At 36.5% G+C, this 22,502-nt stretch overlaps 1 protein-coding gene across 1 annotated transcript in view; it reads right to left on the bottom strand.

The window, feature by feature from the left end:
* The window catches only part of LACE1 (lactation elevated 1), a 68,520-nt gene that overhangs the window by 2,491 nt on the left and 43,527 nt on the right, over nt 1-22,502 (bottom strand). Inside the window, exons 8-12 of the mRNA XM_010573452.1 lie at nt 22,198-22,280; nt 18,680-18,750; nt 18,323-18,423; nt 1,909-2,049; nt 76-189 (exon numbers count right to left, since the gene is read on the bottom strand). Coding sequence (XP_010571754.1) covers nt 76-189; nt 1,909-2,049; nt 18,323-18,423; nt 18,680-18,750; nt 22,198-22,280 — 510 coding nt within the window. The remainder of the gene's footprint in view (nt 1-75; nt 190-1,908; nt 2,050-18,322; nt 18,424-18,679; nt 18,751-22,197; nt 22,281-22,502) is intronic.

Genomic DNA, 22,502 nt, shown 5'->3' with positions numbered 1-22,502 from the left:
TCCTAAAATGCTGCTGTAATTATGAGACCAAAACCAATTTTGTTACAAAAGGGAGACGATGTTAATATCATGTACCTGGCACAAGTCCAAATCATCCATCAACACTCTGTTGTCCTCTAGCTCACCATTGTCATGTTCTACCAGGAACAAGCTTTGGAGCGGAGTCACTGCAGAACAAATAATACGCACCTGAGAGAAGGAAAACAGGCAACAATATCATCACTTGGGCTTTACAGAAAAGCGATAAAATCCATGTTTGATGAAAAGCAAAGTTCAAATTACGACCTTGGGTTTTTTCTCAGGTCATTTTCCCTTTCTCTTATTAGCACTGCTGTTACAAATTTACCTTAGTCATTTGGAATATTAACCTTACAGGATCTTCTTCTAAATAACAACTCATGTAACTTTTACTCAGGAAATTGCATAACTGTGCTGTTAAATACTCAAAATATCCGCTACACAGGCAATGAATTCACAATCAAGTTTACTTTCTAAAATAACAGCTATAAAGTATTAGTAACCAATGCTTCCTTTCCCCCCATAGTTAGACTCCTCTCAGTAGGCAAGTGCACTACACACGTATTTTCATCTAAGGAATGCTTAAATGCCAAATTTTCCAGAAGGCTCAGTGGAACCACTCTTGCTTTCACCTATGCTACTCAAGTGCACATTATTTGCTAATAACAGTAACGATGCTGTTTTCATGCCTGCTGGGAGGAGATACAATGTGCAGTGAGATACAGTATCTCTGGGGGTCTGCAATGAACACAGACTGAAATATTATTACAAAAAGAGACACTGGTTGAGAGCATGCAGGCAAAATGCTTGCATTGTGGACAGGTCTCCACAAATACGCCTTCTCAGGTAGTTTTTCCAAGCAACTACTTGTGACAGGAGTTTTACACTTGTGTTATTCCTATGGAGGAAGTAGTACAAAGCAGCTGTTTGCTTGCAATTCTTAATGACAGCACATTGATAGAGCAGACTACCACTCTCCCCATTTCTAACACACTATTATTAGTTTATAAATATTAGCATATCCTCTTAGAAACCATCCATTTCCAAATCATAAAGCACAAAGAATCTGGCTGACTTGAATGAGACTACTCATACACTTAGTTAGTTCAATACCTTGCTGAATCGGGGCCTTTCTGATCATCTTGCCAGGACATTCTTGAAAAAAAAAAAACCCCTCAATCGATATTTCCTGATTGCATAAATATTTAAGTGTGCGCATATGTAATCACACATAAGATAGGGTTTCATATCTTGTATTACTTTTAAGAAATCATCTTAAACATGAACTTCTCTTTGTTTTAGTAGCACTGATTTTGCTTCTATGATTGAAACCTCTGTAAATCCACATGAAGTGCTGCATTTATCATTACTATTCCATTAGCAGTTCTGCAACCTAATGTAAAGCCTACAGTGACTGTTTCCTTTAAATTTAATAATGTAACTATGCTATTAACTCCTCTGTACCCTGTTCAGGAAGGCACTGATTCCCAACCAACTGCCCATACAGATTAAAATTTAAAAAATTTAAATTTACTCCAGCACAGTTGGCAGCACGATCTTTCATTATTAAAATGATGACATGGCTTCTGTGGTTTTCCTGGGTTAGGAAAGAAATAACATCCCCATTGAAGAAAGGCAAATGAGCTCAGGCTTATATTTATGGTCATGTTTAATACTCACAGAAATCAAAAAAATACCTGCTTATTTGCCTTTATTGCAATGGGGCCTTTTTTGTGAAGCTGGAATGATGTTTCTTTGCAGTGCTAGTTCATTCTGCTTATGATTTCCAAATCATTACTACAGAAAGTCTTACTTCAAACCAATTATAACAGTCAAGGTTTAGGGCTCTTAGTATTATACCTATACATATAGGAAAGGCTTGGTTCTCACCTTATGCTCATAAAAAGTATCAATAAGAGTAATGAAACGACGAGCCTGTGTCCTCTTTGCCATTGTAAGAAGTGGTATGTCACGAACAAAGACTGTGTCAAAATGCTTTGATATCTCCAAATAGTCACTGGCCCCAAGAGGCTGAAATGAAACAAACCATAAGAAATGGAAACCCATGATAGAATGATACATAAATACTGTATCTTGAAATACTACAATTACAGAAAAGAGGGTGTAAAGTTCTGATCATATTCTTATTTTTGTTTCTCCATATCTTGCTTCAGGAGCACTTGTTTGCCCTTACTAGCATAGATATATATGGGTGCTCATTCGTAATGTCGCCTTTACCTGAACAGTGTTCGATAGCTAAAAATGTGGCTCTTCTACATCCTGACAATGTTATGTTCTGACAACTTCAAACAAAATAAATCACTATAAACCATAATCCATAGAAGAAAAGAAAAAAAACATGGTTAAGCTATGAAGTCAACCTAAAGCATAAATAATTTGAACAGCTATTAGGATGCTTTCCAGCAGCAAGATTTTTAAACGCAAATGCATAGGCTAGTTACTAAATTATAAGTAGACCTGCATTTTGTTCACCCAAGACTAACCCAGACTGAATAAAAATCTTACATTCTAAGTACTGAAAGCAACAGGAAACAACAAAAATACAGTTTTGTAGCAGTTCCTTTGCTCGCGGTTTCATCTGTAATGATGAAATAAAAATCTTTAATAAGAACTTATTAGTTTCTATTTGTGTATCTAAACCATCAACAGAAGATATGCACAAATAGTAGTAGCTCATTCAAGTATACAATCAAATACATTAATTTAAAATTACTTTTTCATTACATGGAAGATAATCTTTTCTGCAAGATATACCCTATCAGTACTGCAGGCAGTACTTTATCTTGGGCTATTAAGTCATAGTAGTTAGGAGAAAAACTTCATACTCCTGAAACTTGTCCCATTAGTTTTACTTGTGCAAGTACTTCAGTATCTTGGATGCAACTACTCCACAGAGGAAGATCAGCAGTATTTTGCATGATAATCTCACAACTCCCTTCCCAGCTAATGAAATGTGGTGTACCAACAGTATAATATGGTTATAAAGCACTGCAATACTGCTAATATCTTAAAAGCAGTAAATAAAAAATATTTTCTCTAACTGAAATTGCTAGACAAATTTGCTGTAGACCAAGCCTATGGACTTCTTAACCAGAAAGCAAGAAACTAATCACCATGAGGGCTACCAGCAACAGCTTCATGCATCACCTCTGGAAAAAAAAAAAAAAGAAATCTCATCTGGACAGAGAGCAGCTGAACTCAAAATGTTTTGATGAAATAAAGCATGAGAAAGTTCAAGAAAGTGAAAGGAACTGCTGGATGGAAACATCACAGAGATAGCCCACCGCATATCTCACCATCAGATGCAAGTGATTGTTGGCTGGACAACAATCATATCAAGTGCAAAAGAAAAGAGTGGAAGCACTAAAAAATAACACAGATGGAGATTTTAAGATTGGTGGTAAGCAAACAGTTTAGGTAATGGTAGTTTTTATTCCATACTTCAGACTGAAGTATCGTTAGGTACAGAGGAGATCAAGTATGCCCATGTACTGAGTACCTGAGAGGGACAACAGCAGTGACCTAACTGCACGTGAGGAAGGAAATAATTCCTCATGTCTCTCTTTAGATAAGAAATCACAGACATCACTGCTATTCAGGTTCATTCTTTTATCACATGAAGAGCCCAAGCACTCTTCTGCTGAAGCCCAAAACCCTGAGGAATTAATTCTATTCTGTCTTGCCCCAATATGACACTTTCTCACCAAAACCATATGAATACATCCTCCCCATTTCAAATACAAAATATCAAATACTAAAAGCCGATTCCTAAAGTAAATAAATAAATAAAAATTAAAGGCTTCAAACTTTTGCAAAATCCACAAACTGAAGTGCCCAACTGCTGAGCTATACATCTAAGAACCTGGTGGGCACCTTGGTGGATATCCAAACATGAAAATTAAAAACCTGTGGAGTTGGAGGGAGGAAACAGGTGGAAGACAAAAATAAGGCTAATGCATTTCAAATAGGAAAAATGGAAGATGGAATACTTCTTTTGCTTTTTATACAGACATAAACCCACAGTTCATAGAGGGTTACAATATGCATCTTTATCACAGCCAAACAAGAATTCAGTCTACTTCAGCAGTGCAAAAAGCAGGCAATTCAAAAATTCCTCTAATTAAGGACATAAAAGGCCGATCATTTCAAGCTGTTTAACAAGATTTTCTGAAACACCTACGCCAGCACTAAGTGATAATATTCTGTAAATGTTGGCGGAAATGTGCCTTTGGAGACTCCAAAATCTTACAATCAGAAGGATCTGAGCCTAGCAGCCATGAGTATTTTAATAGAGTAAGTTTGTACCTCCCTGCCAAGACTCAAGTCTGGTGAGACACAACTGAAACTCCAAGTCAGCCAGTCTGTTGTTATATATGACTCAGCTGGCATCAGCTGTAGTTCTTTACATAGAGGTGTTCTCAAACTCTCTCCTCTTAGAGTTTAGAAAGACATAACCCTGGAGATGAAGACAAAGCTTTTAATCTTGTTCTCAACATGACTTACTCTCATCTTGAACAAGTCCTTAATTTTCTTCTGCCTTACTCCACTTACTGTAAAAAGAAGAAACCACCAGCAAATTTGCAAATGCTCTGGGGACAGCTTAAAGCCCTTTTTGTATTCCTCTAACCTTGGTATTGGCCCAATTTCCACGCTGCCTCCAATTGCTTCAACTTTTCTAACTCACCAGCTACACACAAGACGCTCCAAATGCAGGAGACCATGATGCAGGGGCACGCTGACAGCTTCAAGTCACATTCTCACCGGCCTGCTGCCCTCGCAAAACTAGCGTGAGGCTGGCACAAGCACCCACGAACCAACTCTGTGCCGCAGAGGAAAGAGTCAGGGAAAATGTCCTCAAGGCCAGATCACACCACTGCTGGAGATTCTGGCTGTACAGTCCATATACAGAAGCTCCACTGAGGAGCAGATTTCTGCTGTTTCAGCAGCCAACAGCCCTGCCCTCACCTTTACAGTATTGCCTACAGGCCCTTTTTCCTCACTGTGCATCAAGCATTGGCTGGATCCTGACTGCCAGCAATACAGGCTTGGACTAGGTAACAAGGCTAGTGGCAAGTGATTTTAGACACTTAGCATTGTCCTCTGTATAACCCACCAGGGCTGAAATTTATTTTATGAACCTCAACCAGTCACAGAAAGTGTTTCATTTTAGTCAGTAGCACACATGAAGGTATTACGTCCTCTGAAATTGCAAATGAAGCTACAAATCTTCCTAATATTGATACAGATATATGTAATCCTCTTATTAAAAGTTTAGCCTGATTAATCTGGTCCTCTGAACAACATTCTAAAAATAACAACTTGATTTGGTGCGTGTTTCTGGTACCATCTGATCTTTTTTGTTTCATTAGTTACCAATCAAAACTCAACTTCAGAACCGTAACACATTTACCTAACAATTGTCACTTACCATTTATTACCAGTTCTTTCACATGCTGCAATATTATAAAAAAAAAAATTAACAGATAAGAATCTTTCTTATGGTATTATTGTTCCTGCATGTATATATAAGGTAAAATTGTTGTAGATTTTTGTCATTAACTCTGATGCCAGGAGTCAGTATTTTATAGCCATCATACTAATGCAAAACCCATTAGCACTAACATGGGCTACTGTCCTGACAAAGTGTTTACTCCACTTCAGCCTGCTTCACTGAGTTCTCACCTTCATTTGTTTTTGTTTCTCTGTCTCCTTAATGCATTTTCAGCTATCATCATCTCAGTTCAAGTAGGATGTTTATTATTTGGACCTCTCTGTGGACTGTTTTAAGAGTTAGTTGTCTCCTGTTTCTATTATATATTCCATTTAATTAAAGTATAAAGCATCCTTTTTCTTTGTCGGCTCATCAATGGCAAAGCAGCTCATCTTTTAGAGACTGTCTGAAGACTACAGAACGCTTATGTTAGAAAAAGATATTTCATCTCAAGAGAAAATTTATTTTTGTTGATGGTGGAAGATATTCCAGGGCCAATTCCAGCAACATCCTGAAGAGTTGTGATTGACAATAACCATAATTCAGTGCACACACTCTAACACTTCCAAAACCAAAATACAGTTTAAGACTAGATGATATTTACAACTTAGACATGAAGCAGTAACAAAAACTTACAGAGCTCTTCCTGTTGTTTCCAAAGGAGCCACACTCTATCACTAGAAGGGCTAATAAAATAGAGCACTGAGGTAGCATTTCAAGATCTTAATTCAAGAAAGGAACAGAAAAACCTAAGGCATGATCTGTGATGCAGCTGCATGCTGAATTTTAAATAAAAACTAAGATAGTTAGGGCACGGCTAACTTGGTTAAAAAAATTTAAAGACACTGATGGCAGTGCAAATCTATTGGAAAGTTCTGTAAGTTACAGGCAAAGATGAGAAGTTCATTTGAAGCATTATTAATAAACTGAGGATTTAATTAAGGCGGCAATTTCTTATCAAGTTTTATTGAAGGTTTCTGGTGGGAAAGAAAAGGCATTTCATTGTGTAATTAAAGATCATATCAGAGGGCATAATAAGGAAAGATTAAAATAACATGCAGTTTTGTTTTGGAGCTTCCTAACTAAGCACTATGAGTTGGCCTGCAACTTTAAAATAATTATTTTAACTTGTTTGAACACTACTTGACGTGAGGCTATACAACTTGTTTGTTAAAATATTCACTAATTGATTCATTATTCTTTCTTTTAAAATAGTCCTTAATGTGTGTTTTAGTTACTAAGCAGGATGACACCAAAAATAAACAGACCAATGATGTTTCCAGCAGTAATTGTACAAATGAAAGCTACATTTTGAAAACATTATTAAAGCTGAAAAGTCAGATACAGATGTTAGAGAGCAGTTGCCTGTGCACCATTAATCTTTATCTCTTGGATATATGCTATAGTCTTGACTTATATTAACTGATGCTTCTCCCTCTCCCAGGATCCTTGCCCTACCAGTACGCAGAACAGCGGTTCTCATATAACACACACTTAACAACATGTGTTTTGTCCTCACTTCTGGTGTGCCACAAGATCTCATTCTTTACCAACTTTTCAAATGCTTGCCTGGAAGAAGAATTATGCATTTCTGGTTTGGCTTTTGTTACCACAACAGCTAGGTACTTCAACCTGCAGTAATGAATTTATCTCTACAACTACAGCTGTGAGTCAAGAAAGTGATACTATCTCCATTTTACAAACAGAAGACAGAGAAATTAAAAGCATATGTGAGCTCTTGATGTCAGGTTATGGACCTCTGAAAGTTGATTTTTTCAGGTTTCATGGAACACTACCAATTCAAAGTATACCACCCACTGAATTCAGTTAGAGCCATGACTATGGCAGTCTAGGACTCGGCACCTCAAGAAGAATGTCCAGAAAATTAAGATTACAATTGCCAACAGCAAAAAGGTGGGGGTTTGGTCATGTTTTTCTGTTTTGTTTTTTTTAGGGGGGTGGGGTGTTTGGTTTTGTTGGTTGTTGGTTGTTTTTTTTAAACAAGAGTAGTATCACACACTAACTCTGGGGCAGACTATGACAGAAGCCAATTATTCAAGGCAGCATTCAGCTGTATGTGATCACGTAATTACAATATCACATAGCAATGATTGTTACTGTAGTGCCTATGCAGAAGGAGGGACAAACTCAGGTAACACAAGCAACAGTCATTCTGGAATTTTCTAACTGCATTTAGGTGTTGATAACACCTTATCTTATACCTACTGCCCATCCTTCATGTAAGTGGTTTTCCAGCTTTGACACCCACATGGATCAGTAGAGCAGGAATCTGAGATCTATAAACCGTGGGGTAGAAGGTATTTTTGGGTTCAAGTACAGCCCCCTGCTATCTCAGGTTATCTCATCACAGAATCCTGGTAAGAACTGATTTTGCTTGATCTTACAGCAGAAGTTTTTTAGTCACATTTCTCATAGTGGAAAGTTGTTTCAGACCTTTGCTCTTCTGCAGATTAAGAAGGTTGTAACTTCCAGCTTTTTTTTTTTAATTAATAAAGAATTCTATATTCATGTATGACAGTTTTATCTACTGAATGAAATAGTGCTTTTCCATTCTTAGTCTTTACTTGGGGTGGCTGATGTGGATAAGGTTCTCACTCCACCCCCCCGCCCCGTGGGGAGAACATGCATGCCATTCTAGCCTAGACTCTCCCAAGCACACCTTTTCTGCACCTGCTCTGCTTAAGTTCATTTTCTTGCACACAGATGAATACTGCTCTAGTCATTGATACTTGCCCATTTCCCTCTTTTATCCCAACTGAGTTGAAATGTCAGTCTCACTAGAGCACGCTCCTATGTTTATTCATCATTCAGCACAATCACTCCTGCCTTAGAAGAGCTTATCTACTAAATAGCAGCAGAGATCCACACTGAACCTACAAGAAGTGAGATGCCTCAAAGACCTATCAGCTGGTCAAAGCTGGCTACAGACTGGAGGAACTGCAAAAGCCATATTTCTGCTCCCAGAGCCCTCACTGCCAAATTTCCAGTTGCAACTCCGAAGTATGGCATTTGTCAACAAAAAGATCTCCAAAAATAGTTAAGGCTTAAAAAAAAAAAAAGGTTTCTTTTGCTTTGTACAGTAAGCAAACAAGCCTACAAACAATTTCAACAGGTATAAGTAGGTAAAACACAAAAGGCCCTAAGAAAGAAGTGTATATACACCAAAATAACACGTAAGTTCCCCTTAAATAAGCTACTAGATCACAATTCAAGTGATCTTGTGATTTTTTAAGTTTTCAAAAGAACCTAAAAACTGTGGGAATTAGGTTTATAGGTCATTTTATTTATAGGTCTATTTAAATATTGGCACTTACTTTTAAGATTTCAAAACCATGGTCAAAGCAGCTTTAAAAAAAAAAAGTACATTCGGGTATTTAAGGGAAAAAAAAGAATTAAAAAGGCAAACACTTAAAAGCACAATCGGCTTCAAAAATCTTGGTTTTATGTATTCCCTGGTCTATAAAGTGTAGGATCTAAAACCTCAAGGTTTATGCAGCTTTCACTGAAGGGAGTGCTTTCTAAAATTAAACCCTGATACACATATAATGAGGTATGAAACAGAAAGGAGGTTTGACGAACAATACTACATCATTACAATATGTCTAACTGAAATAAGTTTCTTCAAGTGTATTTTATAAAACATATGCGTGAGTTAGGTAAGGCAACTTTTTTTGGGGGGGGTGTAGAAACTGATTAAATCATTAGCTACATTTGCTTTAAGAAAAGATAGACTTTCAGTCCAGAGCTTAAGCTGCAAAAGCTAATCTCCTGCTGGGAATAAAACTAAGATCAAAATCAAACTAAAGAAAACTATGATTCTAAAAAGTTAATGAAAATAGTGCTCACTTCTGAACAACTCCATGGTATGTTTATTTACAACTACACCTGACGATCCTACAATCCTAAAGGTGACACCAAATTACACAGTGGTTACATTTAGCAGTTTTTAATGAAGGTAATTCCCTCAAAATGATTCAGTATCATTAAACTGCATATGCAGCTGAGTTGTGTCATCGTGTAGGGGAAGACATTCAACTGACAGACACTTGCATTCCTAAATCACTTGTTGCCTTTGAAAATGGTGACTTTTTTCTTTTCTTTTTTTTTTTTAAAGCTTAGTTACATCTTTCATTCTGAAGTGCAAGCTATGCAAGTTAGGAAACACATCTTCCTCCTGGTCGGTACAGTGCACCTATTGCAATGGAACAACAACCTAACAGAAAATTTTTGCCAATTCTTTGTTGTATTAATCTACACAAATACTGTATTTTGCCAATTACAGAAATGTTAAACAACTTCTAGAAAAAAAAAAATCACAGCAAGATAACCTTTTACAACATAGATATTAAATCTATTTTCTTAGCTTTGTTATGTTGTAGTATGTTTGCTAATGGTTAGTAACCCAAATTCCCTTGCTCTGTTTTCCAGCTCAAACTGAAAACATGACCTTATTTAAATTACTTTAAAAATAATAAACCCCATGGATTCATCTAGCCCCATATCCTCTAATCGTGGCCAGAAGCAGTTGTGTAGGGTGAATATAGGAATAGCATATGCATATGGCAATACTTTGCTGATATACTTTCCCAGGTAACGGTGACTTGTTCATGAACTTCCATGCATTTCTGTATTAACCCTTTTGCATTTAACACATCTTTAGTTTACCCATTCACGAAATCAGTTTTGTAGATAGACTTTCCTATCATGTTAAGACACTATGTTCATTGGTACTTGGCAGCTGGATGAAAGGGTATATTTAATTACCTAATGAAAAGACTATAGGATTCACAAAACAAAGTTATTCAACCTTAGTAAAGAAAAGGCTGGGATGTGTTTGAGTACACTACGAAGTCAGTACTCCCAGAAGAGGGCAGTAGTTGCTACGCACAAGTGAGAGGAAGACTGTAAAAGATAATGCTGGGAGGAAGACTGTATCTCCTTACTCCCTTAGGACCTTAGAAGATTACATATGATGTACACTGTTATCTAAATTATTTATGCCAACTCAAGATTCAAGCAAAACTGTCACAATTACCATTTTTTAAACAAAATTTTAAAAGGGAAGTGAAGAAAGAGGACTGGCAGAGGGTGATTTTTCTAAGGCATAATGAACACTAACCTTTATGTGTAAACACAGAGAAAAGAAGCTACTCTGATGGGGTAAGAAAGACTTACATTTGCATGATTGCTAGTTTATGATGTTGAGATTTTAAAATCAAGTTAATATGTATATTTTATTTTTAAAAGTATTTTCATCTGAACTTCAGATATACATACAACTGCTGAGAAAAGGGATAAGGAAAAATAAGTGTTTTATAAGCACTTTGTTGAGTTCAAATTATCAGATCTGACCATCCAAAAAGCCTTCTAGAATTTGTCAAGGACATTTATAAACTGAATTTACTTGTCAACAACCAGCTCCTTAGAATCGACTATCGTGGCGATCTTTCATTCACACAGTAACTCAATGAAAAAATTAACTAATTATGTTTTGCAACAATCTAACTCCATTGGTAAATGTATCCCTCATTGTATAGATGGAGAACCTGACAGGAAGAAAATAATTAAAGGTCACAAAGAATGGGGGAAGTTAACATTAACAATAAAATTCAGGAACTGTACGTTGGTATTCTGCTTGGTGCCTCTCCCAGCCTTCCCTCCGGCTACATTTGTTCATTTTATGGGGCCTTAGAAAAGATGGTATGATAACAAACATTTTGATAAAAACCAAGCATAGTTCTCCTAGGTGATTACACTGGAGAAGCACATTTACAGGACTCTGTTCTAGTGAGCAGGTAACTACTTTCAAGCCATGACAAAAGCTACCATGTGCCATACTGCCACATAAACTCTGGTGTGTCAGATCTGAAAAACTGCTTCTCATTTTGCTCTGAAGCAACTGAAATAGATCAATATCATCTCATGCAGCATTTTTTGGTTTGTTTTCCACGTGTTCACATAGCCAATAAAGCAAAAAAGCTAAGTGTATGAATTTGGTACTAACTAAATTAGCTAAAACTTGGATTTTCCTCAACTGAGAAACTATGATTTAAAAATCGATGCACGCAATAATGTAACAAGATGCTTTCTACAACTGCATGTCACATCAGCATTGCATACCATATATTCTCTGTATTTTATTTTTATAAACAATAATGGACAGCCAGTTATTACCAATATCTGATGCATTATTTTAGACAGAAATAACTCCTTATATTCTTGATGTGAAAAAATCTGATGCTAACATGTGAAACAAGAAATAAAAGACTATAATACTAGAAAGGCACCAACTCTATCTCCCAAGGTCCTCAAGTATTAACTACAGAAGCAGCTATTTTGAAAATTCTACTTAAAGCTAGGAGATGTTTCAAATGGTATGAAGTTACCAGTTGCTGATTTGCTATTTTCATCTATTGCATATTGGCTGATATTTCATTAAATCATATGATTCCGAAGTGGAAAATGTTTTAATATTTCCCTTTAAAACAGAATTTTAATTTTATTTCAAAGGAAACATCACTGAATTTGAAAAAGTTTTACAGGCTGTTCATATGAATATTGTATTACAAACATTACTAAGTAAATAATCTGAACAATTTCAAACACAACTCCTTAATCCTATACCAACAAATGTGCCATTTTAGGTCTGGATGTTTATCCCTCTGGACTGCACTGTAACACTTACCCAAGACCAGACCAGAAGACATATTGTCACAACAATGTAAAAGCAGAGTCATTTGGGTGATAAGCTATTTCTCCAACATAACAAAAGCATCCATCCTTTCACACATTGACTCTTGCAAAACTTACATTCTTCTTTCTGGAACCATTAAGGGTTATGGATAGCCAAAGAAATCAATTCACCAAGTTTTGAGTACAATGGTGTCCACTAATGTTGCAATGATTATTGAGAACCACATGAGCAGTGGTATATGTCAGTTTCAGAAAACTCCAGAAAATAATATTGCAACTCCAAGATAATACTGCAACAATTCAGTGTAATCAAAAATAACTTCCCCCAAAAACTGATTCCCTCCATTACACTCGGTTATCCCTCTACCTTAAATTAAATAGTTTTTGGAATTATGAACCAAATGTAACAGAGGAAATAAGTTTAACCGAAGTTGCATTAACTAAATTAAATTAGACTATATTTTGAGTTGTTCTGTCAGAAGACGTTGACAACGTAAACTTTTTCCACACACACACACAAAAATATTGCTATCTTGTATTTACTGGACAGGAAACATGTAAACAAAAGTCTGAATAGAGTTGATATCCACCTTCCACTAGGAAACTAGTTTTCATCTTGAAACTTTCCCATTCTGAATGGATGCCCCAAACTGACTTCATATGAACATGCATCTGTGTGTGTGAATGAATATTTATTCGTAAAAGTTTCAGTATTAATTATTATTACAGTAATAATTACTGTATTTCTGAGAGTTACAGATCTTGCTCCTCAAGTTAGACTTTCCTTTAGCAGTGGCTCAGTGAGAAGTTGTAGTGCTTCCATGCTGTGGACCAGGAATGTCAAATTTGGAAGAAACGGTGCTTGGTATCAGGGAAATGCCTTATACACATCCTGTGAAACCCCACTCAAATCCAAGGAAGCCACAAGCCTTGGAAAAACACAGTCTGAAGTCACTGCACTGACTGGTAGTAGGCTAAGTATTGCGTACTCCCAAAAGCACGAGGGGGCTGAGTGCAGGTCATCCCCTCGAGATGGACTGGGCACGTTCCCGTCGGCAGCTGAACTTGTTCAACAGCTGCCAACAGGCAGCGGGGACCCTGAGTTTCTCAGGTCCCTAGTTTCAGACAATTTAAGACCAGAAGAGATCACGAGATCCTCCGATTTCCTGAATTTTAGAGACAGCTAAGCCTAAGAACTAGTACTTGGCTCAAACACAAACACCTCTTCCCAAAATGACACCCAGTTTTGACCCAGAACACAGTACAAGGAGGCTCTGCTACTTCCTTCACTGTTCCAACTGTGTGAATGGGGGTGGTGCTTTTTTTTTTTTTTTTAAATCTCAATTGCTCTGTAGTCTCTGGTTTTCATTATACCTTCTTCTGCTAGATTTAAGAGCCATTAATACCTGGGGTTTTTTTCCTGTGGAAATAGCTGTACATTATAAAACCATCTTCCAGTCCTCTTTTTGATAAGCTGAACAAATTGAACTAAGTCTGTCATGTGAGGGCATAAATTCTCCAGCTGAAATGACTTGTGGCTTTTTCAACAGCATCTTCAAGTTTTTCAATGTCTTTTCTAAATTCGGATGTCAAAAACATACCTAACATTCTGCCATCAGTCTGAGATGTTTTCAAAATTAAAATAATCTTTCTACCCTCCTATTTATTTCCACTCTACCCAACCCAGATGAAATTAGGTCTAAACGCTCTAACACTCGACCAAAAGCTCCTTTTGAGCTGCTTGTCCATTACAACACTTTAATCTATTTCCAAGTCACTGTGCCTCGGACAAAGTCTCCTCCTCCTGTGGGTATGACTTGTGTTCCAAATTTCTAGAGGTAAAATTCTGTGTTTGCTTAGATTTAAAAAAGCCAAAAAAACCCAAACCCTTTCCCTCCTCCCCAAAATCTCAGTTCTGCTGAGAAATAAATTGCACACAGCATCCTTGTTTTCATTGCTCCTCCCCCCATGCACACAGCACTCTTTGTATTTACAGCAAATTTGTATTAGCATTTATGTTATATTCAAAACTGCTGGGGAAAATAACTACTGTACTGGGCTTAATATAAAAGATATACTCATTAGAAATGCTACACTCAACAACAATCCTTCAGTAATAATTCATTTTCTAAGTTAGTTAACTTATCCATCCATTTAACAAATACTTTCTTGACACTGCATAATGCCAATTTCTTCGTAAGAACAGCATCTACAAAACTCAACCTTTTCCACAAAATCAGGGAGACTGGAATTAATTTCATTACCATTCTTTGGTTATCCACTGTGTGAATCCAGAACCAGCTTCTCCATTACCCTTTCTGGACTAAAATCTGACCAACAGCCTGCAGTTATACTGGTCATCATGCTTGCGTAGATTTTGCTTGTTTATTTTTTAGTATTGGCAAATAGCAGCATTCTTCTAGTGCCGTGGAATTTCTCTTGCACTCCAACATTTCTCAAAAATAAAAAGCTAGTTAGAGATCTCAGCCTAGTTTTCCAGGACTCCAATGACTCAAAATGTATTTGCAGGCTATTTTTAACATATACTAACTACTAACAGACTGAAAGTTATTTTATTACCCTTTAGTGAAACAACTATTCCACTCTGCTTCACCTAGAAAAGCATTTTTTGCAAAACCTTTTCCTTTTTCCACATCATTATTAAAAGTTCACCCATCTCCAACTAAGAATAAGCCAATAACATTCAGATAATAACAAACCATATCAAAACTCCCATTTTACTTAACAACAACAAGCCTTACAGCTGAGCAGACATAATATTTGCCCATAACCTTTAGTTTCTCTTTAATTTTCCTGCACTTCATAATATAGAATGAATGGCAACTAGTTATTTGATTCTGTCTTGACAGTGACACAGGACATACTTGTACTACTTTCTTCCTCAAAAAGTCCATCCTGGGTTTTGTTGTTGTTGTTTACACTTCCCTTTCCAGTTAGTTTTGGTCATACTTCCCTTTTGCTTTTGAAAATTACTTTTCCTGAACACTCAAATATGTAATTTCACTGTTCAGAAATATCTTTTGGTTACACTGAATGTTAGAAAATTATGGAGAAGATTGTCCCTACGCAACACAAATTTCTAGATGAATTCATCACTGTAAGTTCCCATAAAGCTGCTCAAACCAAACGACCTTGTACTGGCTGCAGTACATTTTATGCTAGAAAATTATCATTTGCAATTTTCAGGCTAATTACATTTCACTATTTCCTGCATTTCATCTACAGCATAAGCTTCCCATATAATGGTATTTTTTCTTTATATGCTTTTTATAGCCAGCTGCTTAAGAAGCAATGTACCTCATTCTCTGTTTGCAACAGACCCCTATGAGTACCACCCTCTTGGGTTTGTTAATTAGCAGACTGATTGATATGTATTCAAGATCCTTGTATTAATTAACTTTAAGGCAGGTACCAGTGTGTCTAATGTTGCATACCATCCTCCAGCTCTTTTAGCCACTGTCTTCAAGTAGGCTGTAAGCACTGATTTCACATTCTTGTTTTATGAATTGTCCCATGAGATTTCAATAATATCAATTATTTTCTCATTTTCTCAATTTCTCATTAATGAGAATTTCCCATTTATCATGCTTGTCACCAGGTCTTAACATTGATACAAACCCAACTGCAAATCTTGTTTTCAATTCTGTCAGAAGTTTAATTGACTCCTATGACACCAACTTCAAATTGCATTTATCTACCTAGGATGCTTTGCTTGGGTTGTCAGTTAAGCCCCTTCCTGGTTGCTACAGGCTCTGCCTAGGAAGATTCCCCACCCCGCATCCTTTCACACAATCTGGCTTCCCATGGGACTTTGTCCCCATGTCCTACACAAAGAAACCTGCAGATTCACTCTAGCCAAATCCAACAAATTCCCCTCCAGTATTTTCTTTTGTGGATCTTCCTTTTCATTACATCTTTCTCAGCCTTCCAGTTTCCTTTTTCTTAATAGTTGCACTCATGATGCCTGTCAACTTGTCTAACATTTGGCACCACAAGCAGTACCAAATACCTTGTAGCTATGTCTCCTACCCATTTCTGCTTTATCCCTCCACAAATAGCTCTCACTATTAGCCAGCTTACTTGAATATTTCTGAATGACTTTATACTTCCTGTCATGTTGAATGTCTCCTGACTTTGGGGGTTTTTCTGGCTACAAACCACCAGTGCACACTTCTGGATCCTACCTACTTCTTCTGTGGCATCAGTGGGAATGACTTCCCATTCTGACTGTTAAAAAGAGATACTGCATGTACAAATTTTTCCATCAAAAAGTTGAAAGATTTCATGAAAAGAAGGAACATGGCTTCATGGTTTGACAACTGAATTTTTCTTTTGCCTTTTAGCAGATTTTAATGGCAACAGGGTGGGCAAACAGAGCAACACAGCAGGCAAGGTCTTAAATGCAGCTTATACCAATAGGAACTTTTACTATTGCTATGAAGCCCTATAAAGGTTTACATTCATGAAAAAAAAAAAAAAACATATTAAAGGCAACTTAAGCCGTTCAACCAAATTTAATGGACAATTCTGAAGTTCATGACTATATTTCTCTATCTATGAAGTGAGCACAGTGATACCACCTTACCAATATACTAACATATTATTTATGAAGGTACATCAGTGATCTGAAGGGAAAATTCATGGCAAAATAAATACTTGTATATAACAATTAAAGGTAGAAACAAATGGAGGCATATGCAAAGAAACTACGTGATGACCAAGGAAGCTGTTAAAGAAAAACATTTATTGTCTGCTGTGTTGTTTTAGTTTTAAGCATGTGATTATTCCATTAGAGACTATCATAACACATCTGCAGAAGGTATCTGAATTGAGACAGCATGACTCCCCAAGTCCTGCGTGATCAGCATAAGAACACTACTGTTAAATGATGTTTAACATTTCATATGGATTCTCTTTACTTGTTCTGAGCACAAACCAAGCACCTCAGCTCTGTGGGGTCTGAACCCCACATAATTCTTCAACCAGATCAGAACCTTCAGACCCAAAGTAGGGGCCACTGCCACGTGAGCTACCAGAGCACTTCTCCTTAGAAGCAATTTATCGTCCCATCTAAGTACATAAGGCATTTACTGGACTAAAGAATTTCACAAGTGTTTGCTGAAAACATAGTTTCCTGACACGTTAACAGGCACAATGAAGAAAAGGACTCAAAACTTTCAGTGAAAAAGCAAGCTGTTCTACCCATGACATACCTCCATTCTCACAAATGGCTAAGTGGTTTTGTCGGAAACTAAAAACCAACAAAGCCTAAAACCTACAGTGAAACACAACCAGTGAAATTTCTGTCCAAATAGTTATCAACTTGGTAGCTACAAGGAAGTGAAAACAATGTCATAACCAAAGGACTGGTCAGCATCCTGAATCAAAGGTGCTATCAGGCCGGTTTAGAGTTGTGATCATTTAACAATAACTTCAGGTGTGAGCAGAGAGGTCACTGAAGTACTATGCAACTTCTGGGGGACTGTCTTCAAACCCACTGGAGGTCATATACAAAGAGAGCTTTCCAGGAATCACACCCCACGTGTTTAGCAGAGAATTTGGCAGTATTTAGCAAAATTTGGCAAATTTTGAGAAGGCCTGGGACTAAACAGCCCCTATACAGCTAGTCACAACTAAGGCATGCAACAACAGCTTTACTCTAGTGGTGCCAGCATTACTACTCCTTTGCTTGAGTATCAACTTAAACCCCAGATTTTAAAAACAGTATTTGAATGCTATTTACATATTGGTATGTTGTGACCACTAACATACTAGCAATGATGTTAGCCCAGGCACATACTGTATTAGGATTTTTGAAGACAATCTGTGATGTACTTAAGAGTGAATTTACTGTATCATTAAAAAGAAAATTATTATTGTTCTTTTGGGGAGTTCATTTTTTTTTCTCCTGTTAAATTCAAAATCTTTCTGCCAAGTTAAAAATTTAGTACAACTTGTGAAAATACTGAGTTTTTGTGTTTGGGGTTTGTTCATTTTTTTTTTTTAAACTGTGAAAAGTCTGAGCGTTAACTGATCTAGATTTGACTGGGTACTCACTCTGTCACACAGCTCTTCAAACGTGAAGTCTGCAATGGTTCCACACGCTTTATTCAGCCTCAGCTCTCTGCCTTGCACTTTTAGAATCCTTGGTCTAGTTACTATGGGAACATGAACAAAGACTCAATCTTCTCTGGATAATTACTATAAAATTCATCTCTTACAGATAGGAAATGCATAGCTTGATGAATAATAGCACATGATTCAACACATAAATTAGACAAAATGCTGATACAATGACTGCCACTTGAGTGTGGCATCAACCCATATACAGCAATGGAACTTATTAATTGGTCAGTGGAGATTGGGCATTGTGTTCTAAATGTATTCTCTTTCAAGAGAAATTAACTTACGTACAATCATTTTGTTTCTGAGCCAGCTCATCAAACAACTTATCCATGACAGCCTCCACATCAGCTTCACTTGTGCTACAGTGAAAAGAATAATAGAATATGAAATTAATAACACTTGAAGCCAACATCAAACAGCTGCCTGAGCCTGCTTAGCTTTTTGCCCATAAAAAAAAGAGAACAGGATGTTATGCTCTAAATACAAACATTAGATTTAGAATACACTTAAAAGTAGAGAATATTAACTCTCAGGTAGATGATTCTGCCTTATTTGCATACACTGAAAGACTTCTGTGTTTTAAGCTGTTTCCAGTAATGAGGCAATACAGGCAGAGCAGATCCATTAACACTACGTGTACACAATGAGAAAAAAGGCTTCTGGCTCTATCTTGCATGCAAAATAAGAGCAAATAGACAAGGCAAGGCAGTCAAGCACCTAAAGAAGTATCCTTTGAAATTTCTGAGAGGCGACTTCGTGAAATTAAATATTGTAGCAGCTTTCAGGGTGTTGTGGGGAGGGAATCAAGTCAACTGATTGTATTGATCAGACAATTTGAAAATTAAACTACGAAATTGAAAATACCAGCATGATCTCCCCATTAGTAATTTTATCAGATTCCCCCACTCTGTCCCCAATGCTATTCGGGAAAAGATCAACCACAGACAGTGAAAATGCAAAATATCTGTGCTGAGAGCTGAAGTAAAGTTTATATTCATCTTCTGGTTGCTGCAAGAACTATAAATCAGCATGATCAGAAAATATTTTTTGTCACTGAAACAGTTAGAGGGCCAGCCTTTCTGTGTTTCATTCTTAAAGAAGATAGATAATATTTCTAACTGTTCGTTTTTTCTCAGCTAGTTTGAAAGCTGAGAATAGTAAATTAATGCTACGGTAGACAATAAACTAGAACTAGGATATAAAACACTTCACTGAAGTTTGTATAATCTCATTTGGTGTGAAAAGTCTACTTTTACGGATCATGGATGCACTCAAGTTGCATTGCTTCACACAGTTCTAGACCTCCTCTAAACGACAAGTGATGATCAGCACCTTACACAATTACTTTCCTGTTCATTAGGCCTTAAGCACCTTAAAAATGTTAACAGCAGAACTGAAATAACTACTTTTTAGCTCAAGCTTAACGATAACAAACCTTGTAGATACAAAGAATTTGGATAAAAAAACTCTACAAACTTCTGCAAGTGCCATTTCAAACACTTCAAAAACCTTTTCTGAAAAGGAGATCGCATAAAATTGTAACTTCAAAAAAAGAAGTTTCTCTCAACATTGATACTTGTGTGCTGCTTTCCTCTGACAAAACAACAAATGAAAAGGAACAGATAAAAACAGGAAAAAAAGCCATAAAAGGGGGAAAGAGTGCATATATGTTGGAGAGTATGCATATAACTATCAAAAAGTTTGATGTAAAGGCTACAAGAAGGAACAGCTGAATACGATGCTTAGGTGGATATTTGCACCTAAATGCCAAGAAAGTTTGTTTTGAAAACAGACACCCGAGACTGAGATCACAGAAGCTGTGTTGATCAGAAATCTTGTAATTGTGTTATACTGATTCCTTGCAGACGAGTATGAAACAGCTTTAAACAACCCTTAGTTGCATATTTTAAATTAAGAAAAGACTACACAAATTATGAAGCATCAAGAGGATTTTTTTAAAAATGTCATGATGATACTATCACCATTAATGGGGGAATGTAAACATGTTGGACAAGAACATTTTCTTTTGGGGGCAAGACTGGTAAATAAAATTCAAATATCTGTAGCAAAATACTGTATAGTACCTAATATTAAAACAAAACAGAACAAAAAAATCCCCACATACTGTGCTAGTTCTTCAGGGTTGAAAGCACCAATGAACAAGTTTGAATAGAAGAATGAAAGAGATTCCCTCAGAAAAAAAAAAAGGATGATAAAATAAGTATCTTATCTCCATTGGCAGCTACAGGATTTTTTTTAATTATTTTTTTTCCCCACTGCTTCCTAATGATTTATACGACAAGCTCTGGAAGTAACCAACACCTTTCCAATGAGAGAACATGAGACAGACTTATCACCAATTTCTGCCATTCACTCAATCACAAGTTTTACAGCAGAACACCATGAAATACTTTGGTTGGGTACTACTCCTGGGACTTGTTCGTATTTCTTCTCCTCTGTCAGCTGATGCCATAGGCGCCACATTTAGCCTTTTACCTGCTAGAAAGCATGCACGTGCTTTTCCTTTCTTCAGAGTACAGACAGTGAGAAAAGAATATGGTAGGTGCTCTCTGCAATTATCAAACAGAAAGTCACAAAGTGCAACGGGTGCAATAAGCTGGGCCGTAAGACGACAGCTATGTAGGCATCGGAACAAGAGGCACGATGAGCAATGCCAAGATAACAGTGGTAGCTTCAAACAGTACTTCCAAGCAGACAGCACAAAACTTTAAGAAAGTGGAGTCAGGCAAGAATATAGAACAAGAATTACTTTTCTTGAGTTCATACAGTCACATTTTGTTTGAAGATACAGAACCTGAATTTGCCCTGTTTTCCATATATAAAATTCTGTCATTTCCTTCCAGAAGCAGAAAGAGTTACCTGTTGTAATTCTACTAAGCAGTACTCCTTCTGGACAAACTACTACAATTTCTAACTTGATAATAAAGTGATACGGACATACTTCATTTCAAATATCTGATACATCAATGAAAATACTGCACCTTTCTTAATGGAAACATGATTTTTAAATCAATATTGTGTGTTGGTTTGAAAGATACAACAGTTATAAATCTCATTTTAACTTATTGTTGTCTACCTTGCTCAGGTTGTTATTGATTAAATAATACTGTAAGAACAAATACGAAATAGAAAAATGTCTGCAATGAAAAGGTTTCAAAGTATTTAAAAAAAAAAGAGAGGATGTTTCTATTAGGCAGATATATGCTGCAACCATAAGCACACTGTGAATGTATTTTTAAATATATTTATTTGCAAATATAGAATAAAGTGCTAAAGAAATTTTGTCATGATAAACAGACACAATCTGTCAAAATAGGAGGGTGTTGGGTTGTTTTTTTTTTTAAATCCACAGCACTGGAAACACCCAACATTAAATGAATCCTTGTCATTGGATTTCTATAAATACTTAATTACTTAAATACAATAAGGATGTTCTTCTATTATAAGAGAATTGTGCAATCTCTTACAAGAGGATATTCATTACTTTCTAACCATCTGTCACTTCAGTTCTCCAAACACCACACCTCCCCAAAAAATCTAATTAGTTTTTATTCAGTCACATATTATAAATGATGCTAGTGTCGATACTGAAAATGTAGTTTAATGAAGTTAATATCAAGGCATAATGGAAGGCGGTTTGCTGAACAAAATGGACCAGAAGGCAAAGAAAGGAAAAGTCACACTCTGCTAATTCTACTATACATTTTTCATTTCCCATTGACTAGGAAATTACTGGCTAATAAGAAGGAAAAAGAGGACAAATACCATATCATAGATAAACTTACAGGTAGTAAAGTTTTCCAGCAGCAGGAAGCACTCGTTTCCTGTAGTCTATTCCAGAGTCAAGCTGGATTGTCCTGCAGTATTTCTACAGAGACAAAAAAAAAAAAAGAAAAGAAAGCTTTCCTCAAACCAAAGCTGTATTTATTATTGTCTGTGTTAGAGAGAAGACACACTGCTGTGATAAACCATCAGCATGAATTTCATCTGCAAAACTGAAATTCAGGATCACAAAATTGAAGTCTCCTTTACATTTATGAAAGCAAAGAAATAAGCTGGAAATCATTCACACACTTGAAACAAGAAAGTA

The sequence above is a fragment of the Haliaeetus leucocephalus genome, unplaced genomic scaffold (genome assembly GCF_000737465.1).
Source record: "Haliaeetus leucocephalus isolate CR32 unplaced genomic scaffold, Haliaeetus_leucocephalus-4.0 Scaffold384, whole genome shotgun sequence".
NCBI lineage: Eukaryota > Metazoa > Chordata > Aves > Accipitriformes > Accipitridae > Haliaeetus > Haliaeetus leucocephalus.
Note: the sequence above shows the minus strand (reverse complement) of the source record. Positions and strands in the feature narration are given on the sequence as shown.